The sequence below is a fragment of the Squalius cephalus genome (assembly GCF_949319135.1).
Source record: "Squalius cephalus genome assembly, chromosome: 1".
Taxonomy (NCBI): Eukaryota; Metazoa; Chordata; class Actinopteri; order Cypriniformes; family Leuciscidae; genus Squalius; species Squalius cephalus.
This window is the reverse complement of record NC_137122.1, coordinates 49,070,726-49,089,461: the sequence shown is the minus strand read 5'-3', so window position 1 is coordinate 49,089,461 and position 18,736 is coordinate 49,070,726. Positions and strand designations below refer to the sequence as shown.

Sequence of the window (18,736 nt, the reverse complement as noted above, 5' to 3'; positions counted from 1 at the left end):
GAAGAAAATAAACAAAACCCTAGGTATTTATTTGAAACAGTGGCTAAACTAACAAAAGTAAAGCTTCAAGCCCAGAAGTTTCCAAGCAGCACAGCAGTAATGACTTTATGAACTTCTTCACTTATAAGATTGATAATATCAGGGAGAAAATTATAACTATGCAACCATCTACTACAGTATCACATCAGGCAGTGCATTGTAGTCTCCCTAAGGAAAAATTTGATTCATTCGTTGCTATAAAAGAGGAAGAATTCGTTAAACTTGTTAAATCATCTAAATCGACAACATGTATGTTAGACCCTATACCGACTAAGCTACTGAAAGTGATGCTTCCAGAGGTCATAGATCCTCTTCTTAATATCATTAATTCATCTTTGTCGTTAGGATACGTATCAAAAACACTTAAGCTGGCTATGATTAAACCGCTTGTTAAAAAAACGCAATTTGATCGTACAGAATTAGTCAATTACAGGCCGATCTCGATTCTACCTTTTCTGTCAAAGATACTAGAAAAGGCGGTATCCTCACAACTATGTTCCTTTTTAGAAAGAAATGATATCTGCGATGATTTTCAGTCAGGATTTAGACCGTACCATAGTACTGAGACAGCTCTCATCAGAGTCACAATTGATTTGCTCTTATCATCTGATCGTGGTTGTATCTCTCTAATAGTGTTACTCGATCTTAGTGCTGCATTTGATACTATTGACCAAAACATTCTTTTAAATAGACTCGAAAATTATGTTGGCATTAGTGGAATTGCATTAACATGGTTTAAATCATAATTATCTGACTGTTATCGGTGTGTAGCAGTAAATGAAGAGATGTCTCATCAATCACAAGTTCAGTATGGCGTACCACAAGGCTCAGTACTAGGACCGTTGCTTTTCACTCTGTACATGCTACCCTTGGGAGATATCATTAGGAAGCATGGAATTAGTTTTAACTGTTATGCTGATGATACTCAGCTCTATATTTCTTCACGCCCTGACGAAACTTACCAATTCACAAAATTAATGGAATGCATAGGTGATATAAAAAATTGGATGACTAGTAATTTCCTACTACTTAATTCTGAAAAAACAGAGATTCTAATTATTGGACAAAAAACTTCCTCACGTAATAATCTAGAATACTGTCTGACACTTGATGGCTGCTCTGTCAAGTCTTTGTCGTCGGTTAGGAACCTGGGTGTGCTCTTTGATACCAATCTTTCATTTGAAAGTCACGTGTCTAATATCTATAAAACCGCATTTTTCCATCTTAAAAATATATCTAAATTACGTCATATGCTCTCATTGACAAATGTGGAACAATTAGTCCATGTGTTCATGACATCAAGGCTAGATTATTGTAATGCTATTATGGGTGGTTGCCTTGCACGCTTAATAAACAAATTACAGCTAGTCCAAAACGTAGCAGCTAGAGTTCTTACCAGAACCAGGAAGTATGACCATATTAACTCAGTTCTGTCAACACTGCACTGGCTCCCTATTAAACATGGTATAAATTTTAAAATATTGCTGATTACTTACAAAGCACTAAATGGTTTAGCGCCGCAGTACTTGAGCAAGCTCTTAACGCATTATAGTCCTTCACGTCTATTGCGATCTCAAAATTCCGGCCAGTTGATAATACCTAGAATAACAAAATCGACTGCTGGTGGTAGATCCTTTTCCTATTTAGCACCAAAACTGTGGAACAGGCTTCCTAACATCCTAACGTCAGTTCAAAGCTAGACTAAAAACACATCTCTTTGACCTAGCATACACATAACATATTATAGACTTTTATAATTCAATGTTAGGCTGCATAGATTAGGTCAGCCGGAACCGGGAACACTTCCCATAAATCCTGATGTAGTCAATACATCATAAGAAGAATGGCATCTATGCTAATATTAGTCTCTCTGTTTATCCCGAGGTTTCCAGGCCGTATCTAGATCTAATGAAGGACCTGCGCCTGGACGCAACGACAGTGCAGTCCTGAAATGTCAACTAGGCTCTTTCCTGTGAAGGCCTCCCTCCGGCTCCCTTTACCTATCTACAGATAAAGCGTTGTCGGGATAATTCCGGAATGATTCGTAATCATTCTCTAGATCTAATATTATCACACGGAATCAATGTTGATGCCATTGAAATTCTGCATCAGAGCGATGACATCTCAGATCATTATCTAGTCTCGTGTAAACTTCATTTAGCCAAGGCTGCGAAGCGGACTCCGTGTTGCAAATATGTTAGATCTATCACTTCTACCACTAAAGATTGCTTTATTAATAATCTTCCTGATCAGTTTCATCATCTCAGCATCCCAGATAGCTTAGAAGAACTCAATATTGCGACAGAAACTTTTAACTCTCTCTTTTCCAGACACAGTTGCTCCATTGCGCTTAAAGAAGATTAAAGAAAATAGTCCAACGCCGTGGTACAACGAGCACACTCGGGCCCTTAAGAGAGCAGCCAGAAAAATGGAGCGCAACTGGAAGAAAACAAAACTAGAGGTATTTCGCGTTTCGTGGAAAGAGACCTCGATTGCATACAGAGAGGCCTTAAAAGCTGCTAGATCTGCTTATTTTTCAACCCTATTAGAAGAAAATAAACAAAACCCTAGGTATTTATTTGAAACAGTGGCTAAACTAACAAAAGTAAAGCTTCAAGCCCAGAAGTTTCCAAGCAGCACAGCAGTAATGACTTTATGAACTTCTTCACTTATAACATTGATAATATCAGGGAGAAAATTATAACTATGCAACCATCTACTACAGTATCACATCAGGCAGTGCATTGTAGTCTCCCTAAGGAAAAATTTGATTCATTCGTTGCTATAGAAGAGGAAGAATTCGTTAAACTTGTTAAATCATCTAAATCGACAACATGTATGTTAGACCCTATACCGACTAAGCTACTGAAAGAGGTGCTTCCAGAGGTCATAGATCCTCTTCTTAATATCTTTAATTCATCTTTGTCATTAGGATACATACCAAAAACCTTTAAGCTGGCTATGATTAAACCGCTTGTTAAAAAAACGCAATTTGATCGTACAGAATTAGTCAATTACAGGCCGATTTCGATTCTACCTTTTCTGTCAAAGATACTAGAAAAGCCGGTATCCTCACAACTATGTTCCTTTTTAGAAAGAAATGATATCTGCTATGATTTTCAGTCAGGATTTAGACCATACCATAGTACTCATCAGAGTCACAATTGATTTGCTCTTATCATCCGATCGTGGTTGGATCTCTCTACTAGTGTTACTCGATCTTAGTGCTGCATTTGATACTATTGACCACAACATTCTTTTAAATAGACTTGAAAATTATGTTGGCATTAGTGAAATTGCATTAACATGGTTTAAATCATAATTATCTGACCGTTATCGGTGTGTAGCAGTAAATGAAGAGATGTCTCATCGATCACAAGTTCAGTATGGCGTACCACAAGGCTCAGTACTAGGACCGTTGCTTTTCACTCTGTACATGCTACCCTTGGGAGATATCATTAGGAAGCATGGAATTAGTTTTAACTGTTATGCTGATGATACTCAGCTCTATATTTCTTCACGCCCTGACGAAACTTACCAATTCACAAAATTAATGGAATGCATAGGTGATATAAAAAATTGGATGACTAGTAATTTCCTACTACTTAATTCTGAAAAAACAGAGATTCTAATTATTAGACAAAAAACTTCCTCACGTAATAATCTAGAATACTGTCTAACACTTGATGGCTGCTCTGTCAAGTCTTCGTCGTCACTTAGGAACCTGGGTGTGCTCTTTGATACCAATCTTTCATTTGAAAGTCACGTGTCTAGTATCTGTAAAACCGCATTTTCCATCTTAAAAATATATCTAAATTACGTCTGTATGATTAATAAGGGAATTAAGATCAATATAACTCAAAGGGGATTGAATTACAGTGAATAAGAACCGAATTAATATGCAAATTATTCAGAATTAATATTTAACACTTTATCAACTATTCGTCCACCGATAAATTGAGATTAGGGTATTTTATCAATTCTGGACAGAATATTATCCCGTGGCCTACGGTAATAATAACATAAAATTATGATAACTGATTATGAGCAAGGTAACAAAATCTACAGTTTAAGGCAGTAACTTGTAAGCACACTGCACAAGACGCTTGTGTGTAAAATCAACCAAGACTTTATTGAACTACTATAATAAACACAAACTAAACTAATGAAAACACACAAACATTTATTCAAACAGTGACAGAGAAAAGTGATGTTATTAACGGAGGGTGAATGAAGTCCCATATGTCTAGCGTTAGACACTATTTCTTGACCGCAACCTGAGAGAATCAATCTACTAGCACTTTAATCTTAGTTCGTTTTCTTAATAATTTGCACCAGTTCAGCCAGAATTAGGAGAGTGTGTACTTGCGTTTTGGATGCTCCTGTGAGCGCGTGGGTTCCCGTCTGTGATGAAGTTGCTGGAGGGAATCTCTTCGGCGCTGATTGGCTGGCAGTCGGTCGATGGTGCGTTCTGAGGGACAGCACTCAATGGTGAATGGTTGGTTGGCTTTGCCGGGTGGCGCTTTGTTCGTTGGATTTCCTGGATTGCGGGTTGCTATGCAACGGAGTTTCCTCTGAGTCTGGAGGAGCTGCTGGAGCGACTCTGAGAGTGTTTTCTTTGACGAAGTTCAATAATGGATCTTACGGAAGAGTTGATGAGTTTTGAGTGAGCTCTTGGTGGTTTAAAGAGTATGTAAGCATACACGCTGGACGATGGAAAGGTCAGCACAAACAAGCAAGAGCAAAAGTCACTGCGAAAGCAAGGCAAAAAGCAAAGCATAGCTGCTTGTCATTGGGTTATAAACGTGTCCATCCGACCCGTCCTTCTGAGTGCGACAGCCAATCAGATATTGTCTTGGGCGGGACCTACGCCCCGTTCTCCGGTTCTTGCATGTAATTAGCGCAATGTCCACGTGATCGCGTGTGCCCAAACTCCTGAGAGTTTAGTTAAACACTTTAATAAGCAAACTTAATAGTTTAAATATGGTGCATCCTACACTCATCTACTTTATATCAAAATTCTGGAAATCATTTACCCATCAAGTAGGTACCAAAATACATATATTTCCCATAGTTGAGGTGGGAGTAAATAAGGATTTAGCTGTGATAAGTGTTTAACGCACAAAATTAACTTGAGTAATATAAAGCATACATAATACAGAGAATACACATGTATGAGGCAACTTCTGATGATTAGCTCCTATAACTGATGTAGAAAACCCTACAAATAGCCTAGGCTTTTATAAAAGTTAAACACACAGAAAGAACTCCACAGGTTATATAAAACATACATGATACTTAAGATATATGTGAGGTAAATACTGGTAATCAATTCAGCTTATTGGAAGCAATTTTGAGACCGTTGTTTGTATTAAACCACAAGTAGGTTAATTTCAGTCTATTGGTTTTGGAGACAGAAGTCTCTGGAATTTACAGCTGCAGAAAGGAGCTGTCCCCTGGTTTAAGGTTTTTGGCCATAGGAATGCCTTAGCATCTTTTGTTTCCTGATAAGGCTGTGGATTTATGCATTGGGGTCACCACAGGGTTTCTTGGCCATTTGGTCTTAAGTTTGGGGAACAAAGAGAAATCTTTTCCTGCTGTCCTGGCATCACTGGTATGAGATTAGACAGGCACAGAAAGGGACAGGGGGGTCACATCTCCTTTAGCCATCTCGGCACCATGACTGTGTTTTATGACTTACTAATGGTTCGATGGGGAATCGTTCCGAACTGTGGAATGCGGTGTTGGGTTCATTTAATGAAAATGACTGTTCAAGGATAATCCTACATATTCCCCCTTTCGATCGGTGATGTTCCAGGTGAGGACATCGGCGAGCGCTGGAGAAAATAGGCAGAGAGAGGGAGACAAGCACACATACAAACACAACACTCCATCACTTAGCTGAGCTCTGGTGCAAGATTTTGCTTTTGAGGATATTGTGGGCCTATGGCGCGACAAGTTAACAATTATGATGATGATGGTGGCTTTTTCTTGATTACCCTAGTTTTTGGTGGTGCGACGCACGGGTAGAGGCATAATCTCAATTAAATTGGTCGAGTTCTCAGGTTCGGGATCTGGTTCTGCTCGCTCTTGGTTGCCAGCGTTTTGCTCATTGAGTCTTGTTCTGCATTAACCCTTTGGTAGAGAAGGAACGACAGGGTAAGCATTATGATGTCGCTAACGACAGTAGAGGCACATAGAGCGGTGTCTGAGGCCGACCCGGCCCGAATTATGGGAGAACTGAGTGGCGGAAGGCGAGCGTTTGCCTTTAAGGCCGTGTTAATGGGGTCAAATTAATCAGCTGAGTTCCATCCTCCTTGATCCTTTGTTTTGACTAGGGATCAAGGGTAACGGAGTGCTGTTTGAAATATTTTCTAGATTTTCGCGTTCCGTTTGAGATTCGTCGCCTGATAGGTTATTGAAAGCTAAATCATCGGTATGGAGGATCTACGTACAACTGCATGGTTATAATTATTTGACCGGTTGCGAGAGTGCCATGACGGGTAGCTCACGGGACTCTGCAATCCACGTTTTTGAGCACAGTGGACGTAGTGAGTCAATCCTATCGTCAGGCCCTATACCAAGTTTCTGTAGGTTTAAAATTGTTTAGGTGAGAGGAGTGGAGAGTGGAAGAGAAGGAATGGAATGCTCGATGGTGTTTTATGCCCCCAATGGCTCCTTAGAGGCAGCTAACCCTACCCTCAACCTTAAACCTACCCATCCCCTCGCTGCCTGGAAGGCGACGTTGGGGACATAAAACACCAAAGACCGAATGGAATAGTCAAGTCAAGTCAAGTCATCTTCATTTATATAGCGCTTTTAACAACGTAGATTGTTTCAAAGCAGCTTCACAGAGATAAGCGTATAATTTAAGGTAACAGAGATTCTTTGGAATAAAGAAAGTGAGCATTAGTAATGACACTGGTGGGATACTAATTACTTCTTGTTAGTGGGGCAATCTCAAAAGAGTGGGTGCATATCATTTGAACAACTCTGAGTAAAGTGTTTATGAAGACAATTGAGTGTTTCATTAAATGGGGTGTAGTGTGTGGTGAAATTGATCTGTGTCGGTCACTTTTGGTTTCCCCCTTTTCTTGTCTGTTGGAGCCCAAGTGCCTTTTTATCTGGTTTCGGTGGACCCAACGTAGGACTGGCTCATTGCGCTTTTGGCTCATCTTGATTCGGTATGCGACAGGTGAGAGCTTGTCCATGATTTCATGGGGTCCTGTCCAGCGAGGCAGGGACTTCTTTGACAGGCGATGGGGACCCGATTGTTGTGACTGCACAAAACTGTAGTACCACACTTTGTCTCCGATGTTGAGTTCTTGGTGAGAGGCCTTCTGGTCGTAATAGGCTTTGTGTCCTTCTGCACTTTTCTGTGGTTGTTGTTGTGCAAAGGCAAAGGCAGTTCTTAGATGGCGATGCAACACTTCAAGATACTGGTGGGTGGTATATGCCGTGACAAGGCTCATGTCACCTGGCTGGTAGAGCAAGTGGAGCGGCAGTGTCATTTGCCGTCCCGTCATTAGCTCAAAGAGTGGCACCCCGGTGGACTTGTTAGGAGTTGCTCTGATAGCCATTAGCACTAGTGGGAGCTTGATATCCCAATCCTTTTGGTTCGCAGACACAGACTTCTTTAGCATGCTGACCACGGTTCGGTTGGAATGCTCCACTTGCCCGGAGGCGATAGGGTGGTGGCTGATGTGCAACTTGGCCTGTATGCCCAGGAGTTTCCAGACTTCCTGCATGATTTCGGCAGTGAAATGTGTTCCGCGGTCAGAGTTGACTTTCAGCGGCAGTCCAAATCTTGAAAAGATATGGTTCATTAGGAGGCAGGCCGTGGTTTGAGCTGTATCATTGGGAGCGGGAAGGCACTCTACCCATTTGGTAAATTCACAGACGACGGTGAGGAAATATTTGTTACCCCTTGTTGACCTTGGTAGGGGTCCGACCCAGTCGATTTGGAGGTCCGACCAAGGGAAGGACATTCCTTTTCGCTGTAGTGGTGCTCTGTGGTTCGGGTTCGCCGGTTGGAATTGGCAACACACCAGGCACCCTTTTACATACTCTGCTACATCTTGCTGCATGCCAGGCCAGTATGCCACTTGTCTTAGCGTTTCGTAAGTGGCTCTGGCGCCGCTGTGTCCGGCACATGGTGCATCGTGGGAATATATGAGCATCACCCCCCTTTGGCACTGAGGGACAACAAGCTTGGGCGTAGTGAGTTCATCAGGGGCATATACCAATATGCCATGTTTTAGATGTAGCATGTGCAGGAGTGCATTAAGATGCCGGAAGTCAGAGGAAGCAGCAAGGTCAGAGGTGGTTATGGGGTTTGATTGTGGGTCAGAGAGGTGATTATTTAGGCGACTGAGTGCATTGTTGTGTTTGGAGCTCCGTCGAATTAATTCAGAAACCTTATTTTCTTCTTTACACTCTTTTACAAACAAACATTTTCATTTTTATAGCGTGTAAACATATCTGGAATACTATTCTCTTTAAAAAACAATCGGATTGCTTTGATATCGCTACTTATATCCGAACTTCCGCTACTAGCCTTAGCCCGCTAGCATTGTACGCGTGGTCGCGCCTATCGATCGTCTTATTTACACCCGTATCACTGAAAGCTATAATTCGCCATTATAGCACATCTGCTATAATGGCGAATATGACGGATGTGTGTCTAACGTTACCTTTGAGTGCAGGTGAGGACACCTTCGAGCTGCATTCGGTGCAGTTAGAGCTTGAGTCCGTGGAGAAGCAGATCCGCGACCTACTAGAGAGACAGGCCGAGCTGCGAGATCGGCGATCCGCGCTTGAAACATCACACGCCGATGCTCACAAGTCAGTGATTAGTAACCTTTTGACTCCGACCTCGTCTACTCCGTGTGTTTCTCTGCACAGGACCCGAGCAGCCAGGACGCGATCATCCCTGGTTTCGTTCTCTCCGGCACCGACACATCACCATGGACCCTGGGTGATTCCGAAGCGGAAGACGCGAGCCAGGACCAGAGCAAGGACCTCTCCGCCCCTCCCGGCCTTCGAGATCTCCACCCGGAACCGCTTCTCCCCTCTACGCGAGACGGAACGCGACGCTGTGATCATCGGCACTTCCATCGTCCGGCATGTCCACGCTTCCTCAGGTAAAGGTAAGGTGCGCACTCACTGCTTTCCTGGTGCTCGTGTTCTCGATGTAGCTGCGCAGGTTCCCGAGATCTTGAACGGTGACAAGCGTGTCGGAGCTGTCGTAGGCTTTTGAGTGTATTTTGCCACGCCCCTTTTCTAAATGACCCTGTTACAGCCACCCAAATGCCAAAGTTCAACTTTTTTTTGATAATTATTGTTCTAAAGAGTCCAGAGAATTGTCCTAGACTGGTTTGGTTCCGATAGGGCGAAAAACCAGGGACTAGGTCGCAAAAGTAGGTTTTGGACAAAATTCGACATTGCAGAAAATTTTCCCTGCCTAAATCAAAATCGGAGATAGCCATTTTGTCCGGCTTGAGCCACGGATTCCAACGATATAAGACACTTGATCCTGGGACAAACGGTCTAAGAGTTATGAGCAATTTTGAACTTTTGGCTGCTGTAGCGCCACCTATGGGCCATTCGGGGTCATACTCTGATAGGTTGTCCCCAAATTGAGGCTACTATCTGGCCAGGTTTCAAGTCTCTAGGCCTTACGGTTTGGCCTGCACAATGCGTTTTACAAATCCTTACAATTACAATAGGGTTTCAGCACTTCGTGCTTGAACCCCTAATAATAATTCTGCCACCATGTGTTTGTTTGACACAAGTGTGCAGTCGCGATTGTGTGATCACGTGGTACAGAGTGACACGCTTCTTCCATTTAACTCTGAACCAAAGCACCAGTTGACACACAAAGTTACAGTCCTTCGTTTTAACTTCACCACAGTCTGCGTAGTCATGTCTTTCTGTTCGTTCTCCGGAGGGGAGTTTTATAAAGATAATTTTGAGACTGGTAAGTTGACCCCGATGTAGCTACTGTATAACATATGTAAACAAGGCAACTTATGTAAGCGCATATGTAACTTGTGTTATGTGATTAGTAAAACTTATGGGAATGTCTTGTTTTAAAGTTATCACACATAGTGCTTGTGTGCTTGGTTCTCCACTATTTTTGACATGTTTATTTTACATTTAATATTGTCAAGCATCAATAAAAATGTAACATTAAAGGTTCATTTGTGTTAATACTAGTTGCTTTTCTTCATCCTTAAGTCTCAGTGATCAGTTTAATCTGTAACATTACATTAATTACATTAAATTACATTACATAACTTTACATTAAAGTCAAATTTTTTAACATGAATTAATGTATTAACTAATATGAACTAGCAGTGAGCAATACACTGATAAGCTAAAACATTATGAACACCTGCCTAATATGCTGTTGGCCCACTGCGGGCTGCCAAAACAGCGCCGACCCAGCCGAGGTGGGCTCTACAAGAGCCCTAAAGGGGTGCTGTGGTCTCTGGCACCAAGATGTTAGCACCAGATCATTTAAGTCCTGTAGATTGCAAGGTTGAGTCGCTGTGGATCGAACTTGTTGGTCCAGCACATCTCACAGATGTTCAATTGGACTGGTATTCAGGGGAATTTGGAGGCCGGGGCAACACCTTGAACTCTTCATTATGTTCCTCACACCATTCCTGAACAATGTGTGCAGTGAGTGTGGCATTGTGTATTATCCTGCTGAAAGAGCCACTTCCACCAGGGAACACCAGTGTCATGAAGGGGTGTACCTGCTCTGCTACAATGTTTAGTTATAGGTGACATGTGTCAAATTTACGTCCACTTGAATGGCGGACTCAGGGTTTCCCAGCAGAACATTGTCCAGAGCGTCACACTCCCTCCACTGTCGTCGTCCCACAATGCATCACTTCCCCAGGTAAACGCTGCACACGTACCAGACTAAACTGCATTTATTGAGACCATCCACGTGATGTAAAAGAAAACAGGACTCCTCAGACCAGGCGAACGTCTTCCACTGCTTTAAAGTCCGGTTCAGACACTTGCAGACACATATAGATACTTTCGCCGGTGGACAGGGGTCATCATCTCTCTGATTGGTCAGTGTCCACGCAGCCCCATACGCAGCAGAGTGTGATGTACTGTGTGTTGTGACACATTCCTCCCATAACCATCATTAAAATGTTGTGTGCCACTGTACACCTTCTGTTGGCTCAGACCAGACGGGACAGCGTTCATTGCCCTCGTGCACTGATGAGTCTTGGACGTCTAACACCCTGTCTCTGGTTTGAATTTTTTTCAACATTTTTTTTTTCAGCTCCGCTGTTGGGAAAACGCTCTGGTTGGTTGAAGCGCTGTCCTATTGCGTGCAGAGGGAATTTGAAAGACAGCCATTTATCCCGCCCCTCGGATTGAGCCGTGTCTATGGTGAGTTGCCAGACCCAACATCTTGATGTAGGTCTGGCTTGCCAGGCTATGTTTTATACACAGCTCAAATAGGCTGTATTTGACCGAAATTCCAGAATCGTCAGCAAGATGACTGAGCACGGTGAGTGTTTATATGGTTGTCAACGAATGGGACGTTAAATATCCTTTTGGCTCTAATAAGAATTTCCCAATAAATAGACCTGGTGTCCTACAAGATTCCTGTTCTTTCCGACAACAAATCACTTGAATGCGCCAAGCTCGTAATCACGACATCAGCAGTGGGAAGTAGGAACTTTCTGATAGCATGTGAAGGCAGCTTAACGTTGTTAAAGGGTTAGTTCACCCAAAAATGAAAATTGTTATAATTTACTAAGCCTCATGTCGTTCCAAACCCGTAAGACTTTTGTTCGTCTTCGAAACACAAAGGAGACATTTTAATAAAATCTGAGGGATTTCTGCTGGGTGAAAGACTATTCACCCAAAACTCTTCTCAAGAGTTCTTACGAGACACAATTGCTTTATAATGAGCAGATTGAATTTAGGCTTTTATTCACATATAAACATTGATCAGTGGACGTAGATAGAGCACACAAATATGGTAAACAGAAGCTCAACCGTACTTGAGGGTGACTAATTGATGACAGAAGTTTCATTTTTGGGTGAACTTTCCCTTTAAGGCCCGTTCACACACCAAGAATGATAACTATTAAAGCTGCAGTCGGCAAGTCTGGCAGATTGAGTCGACTTAGCCAAAATTTTGAATGTTTACAACTCTCATGCCCCTCCCCCACTACCAGCGAGCACCCTTCCATCGAGTTCGTGCTCGTCAGTCTTCTGTGAACGCATCTGTCTTTTCAGCATCGATCAACACCATGGACTCGGAGGTAGGCTGCCCTGGCTAATCTATCCATAGATAGCAATAACCGAGGAATTGGAAGCTTGTTAGTAGATTTTCTCTCCGCCATCACGCGTCGTACAATCCAACACAGGCGTGTGCATGTGATATAATCTTTCTAAATATAAAATATTAGCAGAGTTCACAACAACTGGAATGATAACGACACAGAGAAACAATATCGTTGAAATCACTTTCAGAACATTTTTTTTTCCAGCTGATGAACGATAAAAACATTGACAGCCAATCAGAATCCATCCTGCTTTAAAGCGCTGGAGCAGACAAAACTGCAGCGCGCGCTTATAATAAAAAGATATCGTGCATTATGCTAATATAGCTATGCTAATATCCTTCTTGGTGTAAACCGGCCTTGAATCTCTTATCTGGAGAATGTGAACAATGAATTCTGTGACATCTTTTACAGGTTAAATGTGGTAAGTGTGGAAATGGTCTTGGCCATGAGTTTGTGAATGACGGACCCAAGCGCGGCCTCTCGCGCTTCTGAATGTTCAGCAGCTCTCTGAAGTTCATTCCTAAAGGTATAGAGCTGGTAAGTCCCGCCCATCCGTAAAACCCCACTGGACCTCTAGGTTGAAAAATCGTCAAAGCAAGTGAATGGGAGAAAATAATTATTTTCTGGTCCCGTTTGAATTGTGCCATGAATGTGAACATAATGTTGTCTGTGAATTTTTTATGTAATGTTTCATGTTACGAGTTTGACAGTATATGGTATGATTCTTCAGCTAGCAGTTGTGGAAAAGACATAACGAGAAAGACTACATGTCGCCTATGTGACGTCACCCCATAAAGTTGACTTACCCGTGGTTTTCGCCAACCTCAACGATTTTGTCCTCTCCCTGAAAGAAGGCGATGAAGTGCACCAAAGAGATGTTTAGCGGGATCCGTGAGCTAGTGTCCGTGTGCGAGTGGTGTTGACGTTTCAAACGCGTCGAAAGCAGCGAAGAGTTGTAGTCCACAAAGTGCTCTCACACAAAGTCTAACCGTATTAAACTTCTACCCGCTAAATTGTAGCATTCTTCACACGAAAAGTTATATAAAAAATTCACAGACAACATATGTTCACATTCATGGCAAAATTCAAACGGGACCAGAAAATAATTATTTTCTCCCATTCACTTGCTCAGACGATTTTTCAACCTAGAGGTCCAGTGGGGTTAGCGGGAGGGGCGGGACTTACCAGCTCTATACCCCAGCTAACACAGTTACCTTGTGAAGACGTAACCGGACCGGACCATATTCGTCGTAGCGACGTACCACATAACGTTCCAGTGACGTAACTTTGTGATTCCCATAATCGTCGTGGCGACGTTATAGTGGTACGTCGCAAGAACGTGATGAGTACGTCTTAATAACCAAACTGGCACGTTGCGAGGACGTAACATCAAAGGACCATATTAGTCGTTGCGACGTACCACATAACGTTCCAGCAATGTAACTTTGTGATTCCTGTATTCGTCCTGGCGACGTTATAGTGGTACGTCGCAAGAACGTGATGAGTACGTCTTCATGACCAAACTGTGTACACTTTTACAACAATCAATACAAGTAGGCTGTGTTATTATACAGTAGTCAACATTTGAAGTGGATCAAAAAGTTGTCCTAAGACAAGAACGGGTATTGTTCAAAATTCATCTATAACTTTGATGAAAGGTTTTGATCCACTTCAGATGTTGACTAGCCTACTGCATTTTGATGTATATTATTATTGAATAATATTGAATTGCCTCATAATAATTCTAAAATAAAATATCTAATGTACCACTGTGATAGAATTTGTGTGAATGTGATCTGAATTTGTAAACTAATGGTTAAAGTGATCTCAATACATACTAATATGCTGTATTTCTTCAAGTAAGCTATTGATAACTGCTTCTATCTATGTACAGTATGTCTTTTAATACAGTTGTTTCTTCCACAGTCAAGAATGAGCAGCAGTAGAGCCGGATGGTTGGATAAGCATGCGAGGATGTTTCAGTAAGAGCATATGGAGCAGCTTGGATGCGTGTACCGTGTGGATGGTGAATGAAACACTCTGATGAAAAGCCCACAGAGGAGCGTTCAGAGTGATGATGTGTAAAACAGCCTCATGGGAAACATTTAGAAGCTTTCTCCCAATAACTGCTACTAGCAATCAATACGCACAACTATGCCAGATCAAATCTTTTATACTCTGCACAATATACACTACCGTTCAAAAGTTTGGGGTCATTAAGATTTTTTACATTTTTTTTAAATAAAAGTCTCTTCTGCTCTCCAATGCTGTATTTATTTGATCATTATAATTTAAAAGAACTGTTTTCTATTTAACTATATGTTAAAATGCAATCTATTACTCCAGTCTTCAGCGTCACATAATCTTTCAGAAATCATTATAATATGAAGAGTTGACGCTCAAGAAACATTTCTGATTAATATCAATGTTGAAAACAGTTGTGCTGCTTCATATTTGTGTGGAAACCATGATCTATTATTTAAGGATTCTTGATGAATAGAAAATTCAGAAGAACTGCATTTATTTGAAATTGGATTGAACGCATCTTTGCTGGATAAAAACATATTCTTTATTTAAAAGTAAGTTCTTTATTTCATAATAAACCGTATACTGACTCGAGTCTTAACTTCTGAATGCTAGTGCACATTTTATCTTAGTTTGCCTGTTATAGATCAATAGTTACTTTTAATGTGTATTTCTTGGTGACTTGATAACAATGATCCTAAATACTGACATAATTTCTGCAGCCTCACTTGGTCATGTGGAGATCAGCTTTAAAATGTTTACCACTTTAAATAATTTATGTATTTACATGTTTAGAACAATGACAAAAGATCAACTTTTGGAAACGTTTTGCTGTTTCTGTATATCACTGCTTGTGTGCTCACTACAAAGATTTCAATCTTTAAACTTGTTCGATTTTTAACCTTCTGCATTTTTCTGTTGTTACATATTGATAAAAAGCCCAGGAGATGTTTAAAGTTTAAAATCCCCTTAAACATCTTTAAAAAACAGGATTAGTAAATGAATTGATTGTGGGAATGAATATAGAGCTTGATACTTTGAACCTATAAAGACACATTTACAGTCTTTGTAGCAGTGTGTGTGTGTGTGTGTGTGTGTGTGTGTGTGTGTGTGTGTAACTATGCGCCATATACATTTTCTGGTGTGAGCATCAACTTAAATGGCTACTGAAAGGTGATATTTGAGAATAGATTTTCCTACATGTGTGGTTGAGCTGCTGTTTTTCATGTTTATTCATGTGACTGATCTACAGTATGCAATAATTAGTCAATTTGAAAAATAAAACGGCTCTGATTAAAGTACATTTTGTCCCGTTAAATAGTACACATTGTAACTTGAGGGCCAGGGGTCTTGAGAAAGTGAGAAAGCAAATCAGCCACAGGTCATTTTGCAGAATGAGAAAAGCATGAGATGACCACAAAATATGATGTAGTCAGATCTTTTTTTTATTTAGAAAAGATTAAACATTATACAATGTTTCCCATTCAGAGAATGTGTCATTGTCAGACATTGTGCTCACATTTAAAACAAATCAAAATGCTTGTGCTTTGCAGCTATTTGAGACTTTTTTCAATGATAAAATCAACCTTTTCTATCAACTTTAAATGTCATAGTCACAATGCCATCAATCCCAGCTTGAAGTTCATCATGTTCCTGGACGCTTGACACTCCTTTAGGGGTCCCAGTGAGAATGAGATCGCCTTCTTCCAAAGAGATGATCTCACTGATGTAGTTTATGAGAAATGGGATGGAAAAGATCATCTGGGATGTGCTTCCACTCTGTTTCAGGATATCGTTCACCTTCAACCACAGATTGATGCTCCCAGGGTCTGGGATCTTCTCCTTGGGGATGAAGTCACTAATGGGGCATGAGGTGTTGAAAGCTTTGGCCAGGGTCCATGGAAGACCTTTGGACTTGCATTCGTCCTGAATGTCTCGAGCTGTCATGTCCAGGCATAACACATATCCAGCCACATGGTCCATGGCTGAAGACTGAGGAATAGCAGTTCCTCCTTTACCAATGACCACCCCGAGCTCAACTTCATGGTGGAGATTGCTGGTGTAGAAGGGGACCAGAATAGGAGACCCTTCCCTAATGTAAGCAGACGGGGGCTTCAGGAAGAGCACAGGCTCGCTGGGAATCGCATTTTTGAGTTCGATGGCGTGATCTGCATAGTTTCTCCCGACGCATATTATTTTCTTTCCCCATTCCCAAAACCGAACAATATTCCTCGTGCTCATTTTGTCCTGCAGCCGGAAATAAGATGACCTTTGGTCGCTTGATAACGGAGGGCGATGAGACGCGTTAGTAGTACATTACGAAACATGTAAATCTAGTACAAATAGAACAATCAAGAAACTGATACGATTGTCTGGAGTTAAGACCAAGAAACATTATTTGGCTTGAAGAAGTCGAAACGATATCAATAATCCTACTACGGCAAACGGCTTACCTTATGAATATTAATTCATTAAAGCTGCGTTATTGAATATTAATTAGGTTTTTCTGACGCTCCTAGTTTGGCCATCCAATGACAAAAGCTCGAGTTACATTCCCAAGTCTTTAGCTATTTTTGAATTGTTTTCTATTGCTTGCATAAACTTTTTTGCATTTATATTGTTTGCATCAACAAAACGGATATGTATTTATGGATTTATATTTATGGATATATATCTGAATTAATTGCATTAAAAATGTCACTATTTGATGTTCCATCCCTCATAATAGTTGTAAATAAAATATACAAATTTTGTCTTTTGTTCTAATTTAAATGTTTTTATTTTCTAATTGTTTTATCATTGTATATAGAGGCTTACTGTGCGTTGTATTGTTTTTTTTTTTTTTTTGTTTTTTGTATTGTTATGGCTCTTATTGAATATTAATTAGGTCATGTGACATGCGTTCTGAATAAATGGCCAAGCCTTCATTAGGATTCGTAAATAGCCAGCCCGTTTATATGCTGCTACTATGCTACTGATAGGACGAAACTCAACGAGTGGACTAACCAACCACATGCAGGCAGAAAGAATTTAATTGGACCTGCCACATAGGCATATGAAAATAAATCTTTTTATTTATTTTATTTTTTTAAGTTTGCTATTTTTATCATTACATTATCATGTAACATGTAAAACTACATGTATATCGCTTTCCGCTCTCACGTGCACTGCAGATGATGCTGCCACTGAATCAGTTGCTAAGCACCCAAAGACGCCGCCGCTCGCTCACAACACTAAGCGTAAACAGAGCAAACTTGACCCAAAGCAAAGCAGCCGGTAACGTGCGATTTAAAATGCTCACCAAGACGCGACACATTTTATTCGCCATGTCCAATTGGCTACACTCCAAGCTCAAAACTACATTGAAAGAGGAGGACAACGAAGATGACAGCCCATCACAGAGCACTTCCCTGCCGGGGCCGTCGAGCCCGAATGGGGCGCTGGAGCAGAGGGTAAAGAGCTCCGAGCTCAAGAGCTCCTCCGACACGGCGCTCAGCGACAAGGTAAGAGACAGGAGGAAACTTACAAAAACTACTACTGTGAACTAGAAGTGTATACAGAACCATGGTAACTCCACTACACTGTAGGTCTATCACCACAGAACACAGTTGATAACTTACCTTGCTGGTAACACTTTACAATAAGGTTCATTAGTTAACATTAGTTAAAGGGGTGCTAGAGTTGTATTTTCATTCAAATTCACCCTCATGAAATTTCACAAATAAAGAAAGTCCACTGTCAAAAATGTGCCAATGTATGAAGCCTCTTGTGCACAGAAGTCACTTTACATCCCTCACACGATAATGGCCTTTTCACAAGATGTAAAATAAGTCTCTGATGTTCCCAGAGTGCACAAAACACCCCACAGATATTTTTTTATAGCATGTTTTTATAGCACTTTTTGAGGGTGAGCAAAAACGCGCCGTGTAAGCATCTTCGATTACCTAACACAGACACGCACTGAATATTTCAAAAAACTTTTAGCCTTTTATGTTCAAACCACAGTCAGACAAAGATGGAGAGACTCAAGAAGAAGTGACAACATGTAGACAATATTTCTGAATGGTTAGTTGATGAATTTATGTAGCTTATGTGTAGTTATCTTCTAGTCATTGATAAGCATATTCTGTCTTGATAATCTATAAATCGCGTTCCCGGGGGCGGGGTTTTCAGAAGCCAGTAACCTTTCACAACCATCCTAAATCTCACAGGTTCTTATTGCAGTCATTGTTTTGTCAGAGCAGGCGGCAGCTGCAGTTGAGGCAAACATTGACCTGAATGAATGATTTGCTAAATGTAAATGCATAACCAACATCTACAAACAGAAACTGAGGCCAAAAAACGAA

General features: G+C 41.1%; 1 protein-coding gene and 1 pseudogene across 2 annotated transcripts; one reads left to right on the top strand and one right to left on the bottom strand.

Moving 5' to 3' along the window:
• Positions 1-9,874: 9,874 nt before the first annotated feature.
• Positions 9,875-14,905, top strand: LOC307171639 (methionine-R-sulfoxide reductase B1-A-like; annotated as a pseudogene). Its single transcript has 3 exons — positions 9,875-10,018; positions 12,772-12,891; positions 14,292-14,905. The product of its transcript is annotated as a methionine-R-sulfoxide reductase B1-A-like (transcript).
• Positions 14,906-15,812: 907 nt separating this feature from the next.
• LOC307167414 (oxaloacetate tautomerase FAHD1, mitochondrial-like) lies at positions 15,813-16,753 on the bottom strand. Its single transcript, XM_079886500.1, has one exon. The coding sequence runs from the start codon at positions 16,629-16,631 to the stop codon at positions 15,972-15,974; it is 660 nt and encodes a 219-aa protein (XP_079742626.1). The 5' UTR covers positions 16,632-16,753; the 3' UTR covers positions 15,813-15,971.
• Between the last annotated feature and the right edge of the window lie 1,983 nt (positions 16,754-18,736).

Coding starts and splice junctions, on each gene's coding strand:
- LOC307167414 (XM_079886500.1), bottom strand. CDS start 16,631: ATGAGCACGAGGAATATTGTTCGGTTTTGGGAATGGGGAAAGAAAATA.